Source organism: Lotus japonicus, chromosome 6 (genome assembly GCF_012489685.1).
Source record: "Lotus japonicus ecotype B-129 chromosome 6, LjGifu_v1.2".
Taxonomy (NCBI): domain Eukaryota; kingdom Viridiplantae; phylum Streptophyta; class Magnoliopsida; order Fabales; family Fabaceae; genus Lotus; species Lotus japonicus.
Window position 1 is genome coordinate 65,045,200 of NC_080046.1, and position 16,649 is coordinate 65,061,848.

A 16,649-nucleotide genomic window follows, 5' to 3' on the forward strand; every position below is an offset into this window, starting at 1 on the left:
CTCTAGCAATGACTCTACTTGACTTCCTAACAAGTTGTGTAGCAGGCTTTTTTGTGGGTCACCTTTTTTGATACAGGAGGTGGCTGATAAGTGCTAATTTTACGTGTTTTTAAATATCATTTTAAGCACTTATTTGACCTTTATGCTTGGATTGTAGATTATTTTATCCCCATAAGTAGTTAATTTAGTAAATAGTTAAGTTTAGTATATAAATAGAGTAAATATTATATTTTCACATTTAATCTTTTATTTTCAATGATAGGTGAAAATCTATGAAGATCTGTGCCACAAGATGTCAAAAGGCCAAGAAATGGAGAATCTCGCTTAAGCCAAATGTTATTCGCTTAAGCGAAATTATATGGCAGAGGGTATCAATTCTGGAAGACAATCTCGCTTAAGCCGAATTCTTTCTTGCTTAAGCGAACCATTCAGTGGCATAGAAGGAAAGTGAACCCTCGCTTAAGCGAGACTTATGCTCGCTTAAGCGAGAAGAGTACTTCAGTGTTAAGAAAAGGCTCTCGCTTAAGCGAATCTGAAGCTCGCTTAAGCGAGCCAAACCGCCTTGGACCCTTATAAAAGGCCAGAACACGGTTTTTCTGGGGATCTCTTCCATTCTTCACCATTTTTCCTCCCTAAAACATTCAGAGGAGGCTGGGCTTCATGGAGGAAGGGTCCCTGGGCTAGGAATTGATGGAGTGGAGCTTTGGAGCATGGTGACAACCTCTTGGTGGCTATGGAAAGCTTGAGAAAGTTTCCATCGTCGTGGATTCGTCTCCGTTCTTCGGGTTTCATATCTTCCTTTCTTATCTCTTGTATATGTTCTTTTTCTATTTTTGTATCTAGAATGTTATAGCTTAGTTCTTTGATTGTTGTAAACTCAATTATTGATGTAAATGGAAATCTTTCATGTATGGTGTTTCTCTTTGTACTTCATGCTTCTAACCAATCAATTGATAATCAAAAGAGCTTCACTAATTTATAAATAGATCGAGAGGTTGATATGAGTTGGTGTATGCTTAGATCAATGAAAGTAGAATGCCTATGTCTTAGGTCACGCCGTGTGTTAAAGTTTTGCTTTCTACACTTCAAGTATCATTGATTTGTGTTAGATTTTTATGGACTAGCATGAGATCGGGAGATAATTGCGGGTCCGGTTCAAGAGAGAAACCACTCAATGAACTTGTTGTCTTATGGTGAGATTATCTTAGGTAGGAACAATAGTGGGCTTCCACGTGACAGGTGGGGTTTTGAGTTCTAACAGGAGTTTCCGGGGTGACAACGGAAATTCGCAAGCCTAGGGTACCTTGTCTTAGGATAAATTTGTTATTGGGAATGTCTTTGAGAGAGAATTTGAGTTTTAATGTTCGTTTTGGTTTTCTAGATGGTAAGGGATTACGTCTAGGAATTCCAACTGATAGATTCACCTAGGCTAGGGATAGTTAGGTGGATAGCTCTCGACATCATAAATTAAATGTACCTTTACATAAGTGATTGAGTGGAAACAATTAGAGGATTAGGTGAATGCATTCAAAATATGTTTTCTTCTTCGTTGTCTCTGTAAACTTTCTTTTACCGCTTTCTTTATATTGAAAATCACAAAAACAATTTATCAAACATCTTTGTATCCGCTCAAATCAATGTTTAATTGGTGGAACTGATGTTCACACAATCTCTGAGGACGATAAACCCGTATCTGCTTTGCTATGATTGAATCATAAAGGTTTAGCCAAAAGCAGTACAAAAAAATGAGGAAAAAACCTTTATCAGTGGCTGAGTAGCAGAATCAGGTTGGGATGAGCCAACTTTGTCCTCAAGTGGTATTTTTGGGGCTTCACATTGCTTGTTCTTTGGTTTAGATGGTTTTTGTGGGGCATCTTTGGGTTGAGAGATGGTTTTTGGTGGGATGGGATTTTTGGAGGGAGGAATGAAGGGTTTAGTTTTAGGAGGGTTTGTTGGGGCATTTTTGGGTTGAGAGATGGTAATCTCTCTTATGAAAATGGAGGGAAGGATAAAAAATAAGGGTGAATACTAACACTATTTGTTTGTTTGAATGTTTTTGTGAGGAAGGGAGTTGGTTGAGTGGATTATAAGTGGAAAATAATTTTTTCATGTTTTGGATAAGAGTGGAACATGGGTGGGGATAGAAAACTAAGTGATACTCGTACCAGTCTGACTTTCCTCACAATCTTGAGGTGAAAACCCGAGGGCAATGGAAAATTTTCCGTGAAAAAGCACTTGCATCAGTGATTAACTCGGATAGGTCATCGACTTGGTGGGGTGCTGAGTTAACGGGTCACTGACCGGACTAGTGAGTCATTGGTTTAAACGCTTGACTCGGTGTGTACTACAAAATTATAAAAACTCAAATGCAATATGAGTTAAACATATAACTAATAAAAGACGTGACTTATCACTAAATAATTAGTGGTGTAGTGGTAAACCTTCTCTTCCTTTTCCTCAAGTACTGTGCTCGAGTCTCCCCGACACCATTGATTTTTTTTTTCCGAAAAAATTCATGATTTTAGTTGAAGTGTCTCAAAGGCTCTAGCTCTAGTCTGGAAAGCAAGCCCAATATATTAATTCAACAATTGATAGGCCCATTCAATAATTACATACATGATCCATTCTCAACGAAGTTAAAAAGAATTGAAATGGGCGACTCGTCAGTTCAACCAAAAGTCGAGCGAGTCAACCATTGAACTAGCTGAGTCAAACCGGTTTCCACCGAGTTGCATGCATAACCGATTCAATGTGAGGCTTGGATCGATAAATGTCCGAGTCCTAATCCAACCAGTTGGGCCGACCGGTCAGAGTCGAGTTTTAAAACTATACTTCACATGATGAACTTTTGCAATTCTAACATATATGATAATAATAACAAGGGTAATCAAACATGCCTTTAGTTTTAAGGGGTCTTGTTATAATTTTGTGAACTAGGAGGACTCTTATAGAAGGTTTTTTTAATTTACTGGAAATGCGATTCAATCTGTTGATTAATTTAACCATTGGTAAACTGGTGTTTGTTCTTTTTGTAAACCCCTCAATCCTCATCCCCGATTCATCAAATCAAAGAGGGACAAAACCTAAGTCCCCAATACCCCTGCGTCGTGCTCTCCGTCGTTCGCCGTCACCGCCGTTCGTTGGAGGCTCGTCACTGCACTTCATTCACGCCGACTAGGTATTCTTGGTTCTTATCTCTCTTCTTCTCTCTTACTTCAATCGTGATTTTAGCGATTCTCTGTTGATTTTGAGCTTGAGGTTGATTATGAGATCTGTTCTGGACTGTATAATTGTGAGCTTGAAGCTAAGTTTGAGATTCAGATTGCATATACCTTAAGCTAGTGCAACTTATTATGAACTTGGTTTGGGTACATATATTTGCTAATTATCAGTAATACTCCATTATGTGCATACAACTATTCACATGTAAGTCTTTAAGCATGTACCTGGCTTTTATCCATCATGTGCATTTATTCATTACAGTGGTAGTTAGTATTACTCCATTCTATATGATAATTAGCAAATATATGTACCCAAAAGAGCATAATTGCAACAATTATTCAGCAATGTGAGTTTTTTTTTTCTCTTAAATTAATATTTCACCAAGCTATCAATTTGCTCATGTCACCTAATTAAATTTTCAGCAGAATTGGGTCATTTCTTGATAGCATCCCAACAGCCGTTGATAGTTTCTTTGAGAACTCTGTCTCTGTCTTCTGTCAAGTGAAACACATATAAAATCTCATCTCATTTGCATGGCAACGGTTATCTCGTCAGTGCACACCACACTGTTTGCCAGAGCCTCTCGCTTCCGTCACAGTAATGGCCTAAGAAGCTTAACATTTTGTTTACCTTTCTCATCTTCCGCTGCTTCTGTATCTACTGATAACCTTTCGCGGAAGAAATGGAGGCAGCCGGTTGTCTCAGTTTTGGATCTTGGAGGAGTCAAGATTAGCAGAGAAGGTATTTTGGCTGTTGCTTGTGGTTTTGTATTTTTGTTGGTTGACCTTATTTTTTCACTTACATCTGAATTATACTTTCTTGTCAATGGTATTTGAATTTATATCACATATTTTGATCTACAAAGTGAGCTTTAAAACTCAGGTTTGCATGTCTTAGAAGTTGAGTTAGGCCTAACTCTACCCTAAAAGCTAATTTTGAGGTGAATGGTGAGGGTTGCTCTACCCTCTAGTCAATGTGAGACTTCTCAAGTCACAACACACCTTACGCCCAGCGCTGAACATTTGGAGCGTGACATTTGCAGGAATCAACATCTGCGAGTGGCCATATATGGGTGGTTTCCAATAAATTGATCTAGGATAGACTTTCATACCATCTTAGAATTTGGGTTACGCCTGACTCTACCCTAAAAGCTAGCATAGAGGTGAGGGTTGTTCTACCCTTTATAATCACTTATTTGGCCATATTTCTAGTCAATGTGAGACTTCTCAACAGTATGCACTAAAAGATTCCAATTTCTGTTTTCCCCATAGTTTTGAATCATTTGCAACTGACAAATGTCTGTTACAACCACAAATTGTGTTAATCCTTAAAGTAAATATCCATGACTTTGACCCCTTTGCTTACTTTGTGCAAGTGAATGGCATTGAAGTTATTTTATTGAAGTTCACATTTGGATGTAATTGTCATGGTTAAAGTGTTTGGGATGTTATGAGCATAGTAAGACACTATGAATTGCTTTATTCGTTCTACTTTTCTTACTGTGTATGTGCCTTTATGTTTGCTGTTTTGCTTCATGTTAATGTTTTATTTTAAACTGTTATTTGGTTCATCAAATTCTTATTATTTTTGCTCCATGGTCTCCTAGATGTAGTGAGGGACGATCCAACAAATAATGTGCCGGACAATATATTTACAAAACTTGGAATGCAGCTTCATAGGAGGGATCAACACCCTCTTGGGATCCTGAAGAATGCAATATATGAGTATTTTGACACAAATTATTCAAATAAGTTCAATAAGTTCGATGATCTTTGTCCTCTTGTTTCAGTGAAGCAGGTATGGCAAAATGTGTTGAAGAATTAGTTTCCCTTAGCTTCTATATGATCCAATATTAGCAACTATTGTTATATGTCGCATATGTTTATACTCTGTTTGCTACTTCTATCCTTCTAGATTTGTGCTGATTGTTATAATGAGTATTGCATGCATTTGAAGCACCTTATTTGTCATGGATGTTATTTGAGAAAATTGCACAATGATTTTCATCTGCAGGTGTAATTTCTGCTCTCTTTTTTTCAATATTCTGTATAAACTTTTTAGTTTAAAACCTTACAAAGCCATTAAAAATAAGTGATATTAATGTTTTCATGAATTTATTTCATGTATTTCATACGTTTACCCCAGTGATATTATAATTTGATTTCTTTGACCCATAGTTATCGATCGCGGCAAATCGCGGCGCTATCGCGCCGTCGCGTCGCGTCGCGGCCGCTCGCCGCGATTCTGAAGCCATCGCGTCGCGGAACGCCGTCGCGGCTGTCGCGCCGCAAATCGCGGCAAGATCGCGGCCTTATCGCGTGAGATCGCGGCGCCACAAGAAGAAGATAAGGTACAGATGTGGAAAAACCTAAATTGCCCTTGAAATTTTATAATTAGGTTAAACTTTGAGGGCAATTTTGGGATTTCGCACATAAATAAATGAAACGCGCGTTTCATCTCTCCCTATTCATCTTCTTCTTCAGCTTCTTCTTCAGCGACAGAACCCATGGCCACTGCGATCTTCTTCAGCCACCTTCCACCTTCGATCAGCACCCATGGCCACCGCCGACCTCCGACAAGCATCGTCCAACTTCCGACGAACGCTGTGAGGTGACTTTCAGCCAATCTCCGGCGACCACTGCCCTTGGGCCTCTGTTCTGCTCTGTTTTTTTTTATTTTTCTTTCCTTTCTTTTCCTCTTAATTTTCTATTCTCAATCAATTCATTTTGTTACCAGTTCTCTCGCATGGCATCCTCTTCCTCCTCTCTTCTCTATCATCTCATCTGTTTGTTCTAGATTTTAAGTTATATTTATCATTTTTTTAGTTATTATATGTATATACTATTATACTATTAATTATATAAAATTATATATGAAAAATCAAAATAGCGGCCATCCCGCTATGCGCTATCCCGCTATCCCACTTTTGGGGTCGGCCGCTACGCGCCGCTATCCGGGATTGACTACTATGCTTTGACCTGAACATGTAAAGTTGATAAGTTATAAAAACAATACTTTTACTTTGGGATTTAAGGGATGGTATAAGTATAGGAGATTAATTGATTGACCCAATATTTTTTCCTGATTTTAATCCAAGGCTTGGGTTAAAACTTGTTTCGATTTCTGTTCGGGTGCCTTCTTGGTGGCTTTTGATCAAATGGTGTCATTCTTCAGTCTATTGGTGCTGATTTTAATGAAATGATTTCATTCTTCAGTCTTTTCTTTTATATGAGTTGCTTTTCATCAAGTGACTTCTTTGGTCCTCTCCTTTCCGAAAGTTGAGTAAAACAAAAGAAAAAGGGAAAAATATTTTATGTTATTAAAAAGGGATGATTATAGTTTGTGCACGATACATATATTAAAAGGAACTCTATCAGTGATAGCATCTCAATAACTGTTGATTTCTAACAATAATACAAATAAAACTCGATATGATTGATAAAGTATTATTTTTGTTGTAACAACACATCAACAAAATATTTTGTTATGCATTAACTAGATTTAGCTGGTAGAAGTTTATGTTTCACAATCTTAAAAACTAGTATGATTGATTATTGAAACCTGAGGTATGAATACTACTATGTTTTGCTGGTGTTACATTTTCGACATTATAAGTGGAGTGAGTCTGTGAATGTGTCTCTGAAGCTCTGCTAACCTGTAACGATTGTTGTGATCCCTTTCATTTTTTTGATTTATTAGTCTTGCATATTGCATCCTTTTTGTTGATAAGGTAGTTTAAACTTCACAATAGGGCTTCTTTCTGATAATCTTCATGCTGCAGAATTTTGATGATGTCTTGGTTCCTGAAGACCATGTCAGCAGGAGCTATAATGATACATACTATGTAGACCCTCAAACTGTTTTAAGGTGCCACACAAGTGCTCATCAGGCAGAATTATTGAAAAATGGAAATACCCATTTTCTTGTCACAGGAGATGTTTATCGAAGGGATTCAATTGATTCTACTCATTATCCTGTCTTTCATCAGGTATGCCCCTATGCAGTAACTAATGTTTTCTACTGATTAACTTTATGTAATTTCCTTTGTTTTATTATGCAGATGGAAGGTTTTCGGGTTTTTGTTCCGGATGAATGGGAAGCATCTGGGATGGATGGCACATCATTTGCCGCAGCAGACCTAAAGAAATGCCTTGAGGGTCTAGCATGCCATTTATTTGGTATTTCCAATTGCCAACATACACGTCTTTATCAGTTGCTGCAATTTAATAATTTAATGGTCTTGAGTTCAATTGTGGAAACATCCTTTCTGCTTACAAGGGTAAAGCTGCATACATCTAACCTTCCCCTGACCGTAAAATGGTGGGAGCCTCAATGCCTCATGTACTAGGCTACCTTTCTATATAACAGTGTAGTTGTTGCTAAGTAAATAATAAAAAGACACAATTGTATACAAGACAATATCAACAATCATGCACATATGATAGAAAAAAGGCCTCTTTATGCATATCAAGCAATGTTCACAGGTTAAAAGAAAATTATGAAATGGAAATTATCATTGCATAATTCTTGAGTATAAAAACCTGTAAGTAGGAAAGTGGAGAACTGGACATTATATGTACTTTGTGGTGATCGTCTCATTGTAATGCTTAAATGGTTTCTTTACTCAAGTTGTCTAGTTATGAATTTGAGATATTCTTCTGGAACAAAGTATAATGTCCAAGATGTGGATATTCTTTTCTATTTATAATCTTTTGCATTGTACTTTAGGTGCTGTGGAAATGCGTTGGGTGGATACCTATTTTCCGTTTACTAATCCATCATTTGAGCTTGAAATATATTTCAAGGTATACTATGTTCATTATTGTTTCTTAAATGAAACATGTTCTCATAGTTCCTGTCACTGGTTTTTCCATGTTCTATTATTGTCATTCTATTTTAGTGAAATTAAGTAATGTTTTATATATCATTTATTTCAGGAGAAGTGGATGGAGGTTTTGGGGTGTGGAGTGACAGAGCAAGAGATTTTGAAAAGAAATGGGAAACCTAATAATGTTGCTTGGGCTTTCGGCCTAGGGTTGGAGAGATTAGCTATGGTTCTTTTTGACATACCAGACATCCGTCTCTTTTGGTCAAATGATGAGAGATTTACCTCTCAGGTATTTCGTGGATATGTTTAACAAACACCTTCAATAATTTGTCGCTTTTTCCTGGTTGGCAAGATGTTATTATATGGAACTATGGAAGTATGATTTAATCATCTTGAGAATCAAAGTGTTATGCCATAAGTTTCATTCTTTTCTGATCTCTTATGTCTGATATGTGTTTTCTTAATTATTTTATTTACAGTTCTCCAAGGGTCAGTTGGGAGTTAAATTTAAGCCATTTTCAAAGGTAACTTCTACATGTGCTTCTATGTGTCTACCCATGGGTTTCTACATTCATTGTCATTGCACTGAGTTGTTCATGGTTAGGAATATCTTTTATTCTTTAGAATATTTACTACAATTTAAAACTGCATATAAATGATCCATGATTGTGAAACTTAAGATAGTCCACACAATTTGTTATGCAAAACTCTTCATATTTTTCATGTTGTTTTAGTGAGTTTTTTCTGTCTACATAGCAAGTTACGCTCTCTAAACTTAGAGATATTTATGCCCATGGATTTGATACTTCACTATGTTAAAGTCCTTGTCACGATCTAGTTCAGAATTTCAGATACCATAGTTATTTTAAACTAATAAATTTATATTATATTATCTGCATTTTGGTTTCATTCTTGTCAAATGATACTCATCTACTAATATGTAATGCCGAAGCAAAGGGCATGTAACTAAGCAATCTTACTAGCCCTTTTTTATGCACAGTCCTTGTGGGATTGTGTTCCTATGTCTGACTGTCTTGTTATTAACCATGGGGAGTTTATGTTAACTTTATAATTTATATTCTTCTCTCTGCTTTGCAGTTTCCTCCCTGTTACAAGGACATCAGTTTCTGGATCAATGAATCATTTACTGAAAACAATCTGTGTGAAGTTGTCAGAGGAATAGCCGGGGATCTTGCAGAGGAGGTACATGATACACATTTGATTAATTTGAGCATAATTTTCTCTGGCATATTAATTATATTTCTGTAAGTTCTCAAATTAGCTGCTTTCATGATGTTCAATGGAAACTTTATGCATGATTCGGGACTATGGATTGGGGTGACAATATTCTCAGACGCTGCAGCTTTGGTTTCTTTAATATTTCAAAAAAAAAAGCTTTGGTTTCTTTAAAAATCATACAAGCATCAAACACAAATTATAAACCTACTAGAATAATTCAACCAGTAGTATAAGTCATCATTTGCCAACAGTATTCTTATCCGCCTAAATTTAATTGGTAAAAGCAAACCTCGGGAATAAGTTGCTAAACTAAACAAAAGACTAAAACTAGCCTTTGCAACTTGATCTTGATGGAAAATAACATATATCTTGATGAATTGTAAATAGGCGTGCTTGATCTCATTGATCTGTAAAATACATTCCTATCATCTCAAATGAAGCGATCAAATTCTTGAGTTAGCAGCAATTGTTGTTTGTAGACTAGTGTTTTTAGAGGCTTTGATACCTTGTTTGCAAATAGCTCCTTGTGCCTAATAAATTTGTGGAGAAATAGTTTTTGGCTGCTTGATCTCATAATAGAATATAAAACTCCTGAGTCTCTTATTTGAATAATTAAAATTGGCTTCAAACTTACATTTCAGTATGGTACATTGGTACATCATAAAGAACTTAGACTAGAAAATTTTGGGAGTAAGGGCGGTTGTTTAGCAGGAAACTATTTAATATATTTCTCTCTGCTATTGCTAGTGTTCTTTCTGTGCTTAATTTAGAGCAAGTTGTGGTAGTAAGATATGGATGCAGCCATGTAGAAAGAGAATATTGTTTTAGTAAAGAATGGGAATGGTTTGGACTTGAGTTTATATTAAATAAGACAGGGGTAGTCTCCTCAAAGTTAATGTATAATACGGTATTACGGTATAGTGAAGCTAATGTGCATAGTATCTTCCATGTACAATATTAACATACTTCCTCTAGTTGGAGCACCATAGATGTTGCATGCAACAAGTTTGCTCTGATAGCTTCAATCTGGGTTATCTGAGATGAATAGTAATTATGCCTGCTAGTTGGTCATTTGAGTTAGCAATGCACCCTGAAAGGATTGTAAGTGGCAGAAATTCGATGAGTTTGGTCCTCTCATTATTTAAAGTGATTAGAGACTGCATGCATGGCAGCTTGACTATCAAAAAGTAGCTTCATTCATCAAGGCCATAGTTTGAATTTGTCTAGCAGGGATTTTTTGCTCTTTCTCTTTCAAGAGATGATGTTGCCTCCAATCAGAATGCAATATCATAGAGCATCTCTTTGTAGTAGAATTTCTCCCATCAGCATTACCATAACCAGTCCCCTGTTTCTTGAAATCACAGGTGCAACTAATAGACAATTTCACCAACAAGAAAGGAATGACCAGCCACTGCTACAGGATTGCATATAGGTCCATGGAACGTTCTCTAACTGATGATGAAATTAATGATCTGCAGGTATTAAATATAATTATAAATATCGGACACAAGTCTTGGTTTGAAGTTGTCATATTTTGTTTCCTAAGCTAGAACATAGTAACATTATTTTCCTTGTCAATGCAGTGGAAAGTAAGAGAACAGGTGCAGAGCAAATTGGAAGTTGTCATAAGATGAGCTTTACTGTGTTAAAGCTATACAGCTTTGCTGTAATTTTTGTTCTCATTTTTTTTGTACAGATGTTTTATCTCCCCCAACAGCAACTGAATGACTCAATGGATAGATTTATTATTTATTTTCTCTTGGTGAAAATACACTATATGGTTGTATCTTCTGATTTTCCACATGAACATAACATTTCTGAGGAAAATAATTATAACTGCTGACTGCTGTAGTGTAAAATCGGTGGACTCCTTCACGTAATGGTAGGTCCTCAACAATAAAATTGAGTAACAAATGGCTTGTGGACGATTTTATATTTCAGATTCCTATTTTTGTCTCTATGTGTGCAAGGGAAGGGGTATGTGGATTTGTGCTGTGCATGGTATGCCATAAGAGTGTAAACGCTAGTTGCTAAGTTTTCTGAGATTATAATAAATAAATGTTTGCAACCCTTTTGGAATCATTTATGTCTTTCATTAATTGATGGCTTCCTTTCCCTTTTTTCTGCTAGAGAAGTTCAGAGAAAAGAAAAAACTAAGAACAGAAAACTTGCACAACATACTCTTGTGGGTACTAGGTAAATCGTTATTTAATGCTGTCTTGTTTTTTTAATGATTCATCTCTAATAGACTAATACTATGTCCGAATCTGCTTTTTTCCAGAATCAATTCTCAACACTCAAAAGCTACTCACAAAAATTCTGCATATAATTTATTGACTTTAGAATTAATTATAAAAAGATTTTCAAACATGCACATGCAAATTGCATGTCAATTAACCTGAAATTTGATACGCTGAATTCTTTTCTAGTGATGTTTTTCGTGTAAAATGTGCAGAAGTTCATGACCTCCTAGTGATATTTCTAGTGATGGTAATTTCTAGTCATGGTAATTTCTTTTGTGTAAAATGTGCAGAAGTTCATGACCTCCTAGTGATATTTCTAGTGATGTTTTTCGATGGATTTTTGGTGCAGCCAACTTATTGTGTTGGCTAATTTAGCTGCATTCAGTAGCACTTCTGAAGCTTTAATGAATGGAGGAAAAATATTAATAAACTTAAGCAAATTGGAGGAAACATTGTATGGAGTATTCATTAAGGCACCTAATACTTGAAGTATACGAGTTTTGATTGCTCTCACCATAATTGTGGGAGATACTGAAATTTTTTATTTGTTACAATCAGCTTACAAAGAAGAAAATAGGAATAAGGAATAATACAGAATATAGGAATAATAATAGAATATTCTTTAGATTAAATACCCTAATAAAATATTCTTTAGTAATAACAATATAGAATCATTAATATCAATATCAATATCAATATCAATATCAATATATATTAGAAAAGAAGAACTTCCATAGTGACGTGTCAGCACCAGATTAATTCTTAGTGACGTATCAGCACCAGATTAATTCTCATAAAATTTATTCCACGTGTCAATTTGTTAGAGGGTATAGTATTATATAATTTTCAATTGATATATGTTTTAATTTTATATATTCTAAAATAATTGATTGATATTATTTTAAAAGATTTTAAAAGATAAGATTTGGTCTTTTAATTTATTTTAAATGTATTTTTAGAATATATTAATTAATTTTAATTTAATTTTCGAATTTTTATTAATTCGGGATTTTATGAGTTTTTATTGTGATTTGCTAGATTTTGTTAGTTTTTATCGATCTTTAATTAGTACATTTTTTTATTTTAGATTTGATTGGAATTTATGTTGTTTATTTCTTAATTTTATCTTAATTTATCTTATTATTTATTTAATTTTAATTCCAGGAAATATTTTATTTTATTTTAGATTTATTTTTAGAGTATATTAATTAATTTTTCTTGAATTTTCGGATTTTTAATTAAAGCAGGATTTTATGAGTTTTTATTGTGATTTGCTAGATTTAATAGTTTTTATCTCTCTTTATTTACTACCTTTTTAAATTTTAGGTTTGATTAGGATTTAGTTTGTTTACGTGTCAGCACCAGATTAATTCTCATAAAAATTATTCCACGTGCCAATTAGTTAGAGGGTATAATTTTCAATTGATATATGTTTTAATTTTATATATTCTAAACTAATTAATTGATATTATTTTAGAAGATATAATTTTCAATTGATATATGTTTTAATTTTATATATTCTAAAATAATTGATTGACATTATTTTAAAAGATAAGATTTGGTCTTATAATTTATTTTAAATTTATTTTTAGAATATATTAATTAATTTTATTGAATTTTCGAATTTTTTTATTAATTCGGGATTTTATGAGTTTTTATTGTGATCTGCTAGATTTTGTTAGTTTTTATCTGTTTTATTTAGTACCTTTTTTAATATTAGATTTTATTGGGATTTAGGTTGTTTATTTCTTAATTTTATTTTAATTTATCTTATTATTTATTTAATTTTAATATAAGGAAATATTTTATTTTATTTTAGATTTATTTTTAGAGTATATTAATTAATTTTGCTTTAATTTTTGGATTTTTAATTAATTCAGGATTTTATGAGTTTTTATTGTGATTTGCTAGATTTGGTAGTTTTTATCTATCTTTATTTAGTACCTTTTTTAATTTTAGATTTGATTTAGGATTTCGGTTGTTTATTTCTTAATTTTATCTTATTATTTATTTAATTTTACTTCCGGGAAATATTTTATTTTATTTTACATTTATTGATAGAGTATAATAATTAATTTTTATTGAATTTTCGGATTTTTAATTAATGTAGGATTTTATGAGTTTTTATTGTGATTTGCTAGATTTTGATAGTTTTTATCTATCTTTATTTATTATTTATTTAATTTTAATTTCATGATATAATTTATTTTATTTTTGAGTTCTTTTTAGAGTATAAATGAATTTTTATGGTATTTTTATTGAACTTTCATATTTTTATTTAATTGAAGATTTTATGAGTTTTTATTGTGATTTGCTAGTTTTTGTTAGTTTTTATCTATCTTTATTTAGTACATTTTTAAAGTTTAGATTTGATTAGGTATTATGTTGTTTATTTCTTGATTTTATCTTAATTTATCTTATTATTTATTTAATGTTAATTCTAAGAAAAAGTAGTTGATTTGGTGCTGAGGGTCCACAAAGCTACCATGGACATGCAAAGATTTGATAGCCGCTATTTCTACCTCTGCCACATGTCGCGATCAGGACAGAGGTATGTCATAAGATGATGTTATGTGAAGTAGAGTTTATCATGTTGTCATTGATGATTTGTGCCATTTCAGTTTATCCTTTGTTCATAATTTAATCCTGGTTTCTTAAATTTCACATATTTTGTGTTTGTCGATCCAAAAGTTTACAAATTTTTGCATATGCAAATTTCTTTTGTTCTCCTTCCGCTTTCGTAATTTTTTAAACAAGATGTTGGTATAGTTGGTAGAAATCCACGCGTGTGAAACCTTTGTAAACCAGATTTTGGTATAATTTGTAGAAATTCACGAAACTTATGATAGCCTGAACTTATATTCATTTCTCAAATTTTGCTCCTTTTTATTCATCATGTTTGAGCTGTGTGTATAAGCATACTATTTGCAATGTATGTGAATGATGCACAACTTACTATTTTTTTTTTATGATGCACAGGTCAATCAAATTGATGAAAACATATGAAGAGTTCATATTAAATCTTCATGAGTATGTTTAGCCCATTCTTAATGTTGGTTCATGTTTTCCTCAAACTCATCGGTTTTGCATATAATCATGTTTTAGTATGCCAATTGGGTGACTTATCTTATTTTGCTCTATATATTTTCTTAAGTTCAATTTAAATTGATCGTTAGTATAAGTTATATTTTTACTGCTGATATTAGAGATGTATTGGTAATACATTTTTAATCAATCCATGACCTCAAATGTCTTGATCCGTAGTGGTGACCACATACGTCGAACTTACCTAAAATTTCCTTCATCCAAAAATAGCTAATGAACACCTTGAACTTTGAAGGGGCGGATGGGCTCATGTTTTGTTAAGTATTGGATTAAATTCAGCCCAAAATACATATTGATTTTGTAAGAGACTAGATTATGCTTACAAGACAAGTAAAAAAACAATATGTTAATACTAAATTCCATTATGAAATATCAGCAAAACAAAAAGTCATTGTTCAATATAAAACCTAGCTCAATTAAAAATATTGAGCATATTTCAAATATTAAAAACTCTTTTAAAGTAAAGTTTAGCAATTAAGTATTCACCATACTCTCAGGTACAAAATTACAATAGCAATTAAGTATTCCAAATCCATATGAGACTCTTTTAAAGTAAAGTTTAGCTATCCTACAAAAAGTGAAGTCTACCTCAATCTCATCCATTTAGTATTTGGAATATAGTTTGGAAGGCTAATCTAGAATATTCAATTGAAGCTTCAAGTTAGAGCTTGTATCTAATCGTGCAATGAATTGTATGGATAACTTATTTTTAAATAGACTCTGATATGGATAATTACATATTTCATCAACCCAATTTCTCTCTATCTTTCTCTTTCTATCACACAATATGTCATATATATCATTTTTCTCTCCTAATTTATCCTAATTGAAGTGTGAAATGTGAACATTCAATTGTAGTGTCCAAACAGTACACAGTTTATACAACAAATAATGAAAGACAATCTTAAACTTCTATTATTGAATGCATATAGAGCATATATGTATTAAAAAAAAGGTACAGTAAAGTTCCTTGTAATGGATAAGAAAATGAAAAATAATCAAAATACAAAGCACAATAGTAAATAAGTGATTAATCAATCTTAACATTCAGATCTTAGAAACAATTGATTTCTGAGTTAATCCCAAAACCAAACACGCTTCTGGATACAAACTCTTCCTTATCTCTGCATACACTTCCCCCACCCACTTCCTCCGCCCAAGCTCCTCCCCCAACCGCATCGCCGCCTCCACCGTCTTCTCCGCGCCATCGTGCGCCGAGTCAACAATCCCCCTCTTCACCGCCTCCCCCGCCCTGATCTTCACCCCGCCCAGCACAAAGTCTCTCAGCGTCACCGGAGACCTGATCTTATCCCTCATCACGGCGGCGAAGTAATCCGGCAGCGGCAGGCCAAGGTTCACCTCCGGCATGTACATCACGCCCTGGTCGCTCCTCATCAGGACGTAATCATGGCTGATCGCTAACAGGAACCCGGCGGCGGAAGCGTGGCCGTTGACGGCGGCGATTGTCGGCATCGGGAGTGACACGAGCGCCGCCACGACGGGGCGAAGGGAATCGACCATGGACTGGAGGCGATCGTAGGCGGATTCGGAGCCGGCAGCGCGGGCCCATGTGAGATCGAAGCCGTTGGAGAAGAATCTGCCGGTGGCGGTGGTGATTAGGACGGAGCCAGGGGTGGCTTGAGAAGTGAGTCGGGAAAGGGTTGAGAGAAGGGATTGGATGACGGTGGGGCTGAGGCGGTTCTGGTCGTCGCCGGTGAGGGTCAGGACCCAAAGGTTGTCACGCTTCTCGAGGCTGCACATGTCGATTCAATTGATTCACTTTTTTTTTTTTGTGTTTCCTTCACACTCTGTTTTATCTATTGAGGGTACTAGTCAAATTACCATTTAATGACATTAACTAATGAAATATTTGACCAAAACAAATTATAGAAGGGATTAAATAAAATTAATCAACATGCAAAAGTTAATTTTTTTTCTATAGTAATTATTAAGTTCGTCCAATTTTTTATTTTTTATTTTGAAAATAATTTCATCCAAATTTGATAATATAG

General features: G+C 34.2%; 2 protein-coding genes across 4 annotated transcripts; one reads left to right on the top strand and one right to left on the bottom strand.

Moving 5' to 3' along the window:
- Nucleotides 1-3,018: 3,018 nt before the first annotated feature.
- On the top strand, nucleotides 3,019-11,229 carry LOC130723447 (phenylalanine--tRNA ligase, chloroplastic/mitochondrial-like). 3 transcript variants are annotated; one of them, XM_057574503.1, is made up of 11 exons: nucleotides 3,019-3,178; nucleotides 3,645-3,963; nucleotides 4,829-5,019; nucleotides 7,004-7,210; nucleotides 7,283-7,400; nucleotides 7,951-8,027; nucleotides 8,160-8,339; nucleotides 8,530-8,574; nucleotides 9,149-9,253; nucleotides 10,654-10,767; nucleotides 10,873-11,229. In XM_057574503.1, exons 2-11 carry the CDS (start codon nucleotides 3,756-3,758, stop codon nucleotides 10,921-10,923), a joined length of 1,296 nt encoding a protein of 431 aa, XP_057430486.1. In that variant the 5' UTR covers nucleotides 3,019-3,178; nucleotides 3,645-3,755; the 3' UTR covers nucleotides 10,924-11,229. The 3 variants fall into 3 exon arrangements, with proteins under 3 accessions (XP_057430486.1, XP_057430487.1, XP_057430488.1); XM_057574504.1 differs by having other exon boundaries at nucleotides 3,648-3,963; XM_057574505.1 differs by lacking the exons at nucleotides 3,019-3,178; nucleotides 3,645-3,963 and adding an exon at nucleotides 4,186-4,384.
- Nucleotides 11,230-15,529: 4,300 nt separating this feature from the next.
- LOC130726608 (enoyl-CoA delta isomerase 2, peroxisomal-like) lies at nucleotides 15,530-16,473 on the bottom strand. The gene has a single exon (XM_057577914.1). It carries the CDS (start codon nucleotides 16,396-16,398, stop codon nucleotides 15,685-15,687), a length of 714 nt encoding a protein of 237 aa, XP_057433897.1. The 5' UTR covers nucleotides 16,399-16,473; the 3' UTR covers nucleotides 15,530-15,684.
- Nucleotides 16,474-16,649: the final 176 nt, after the last annotated feature.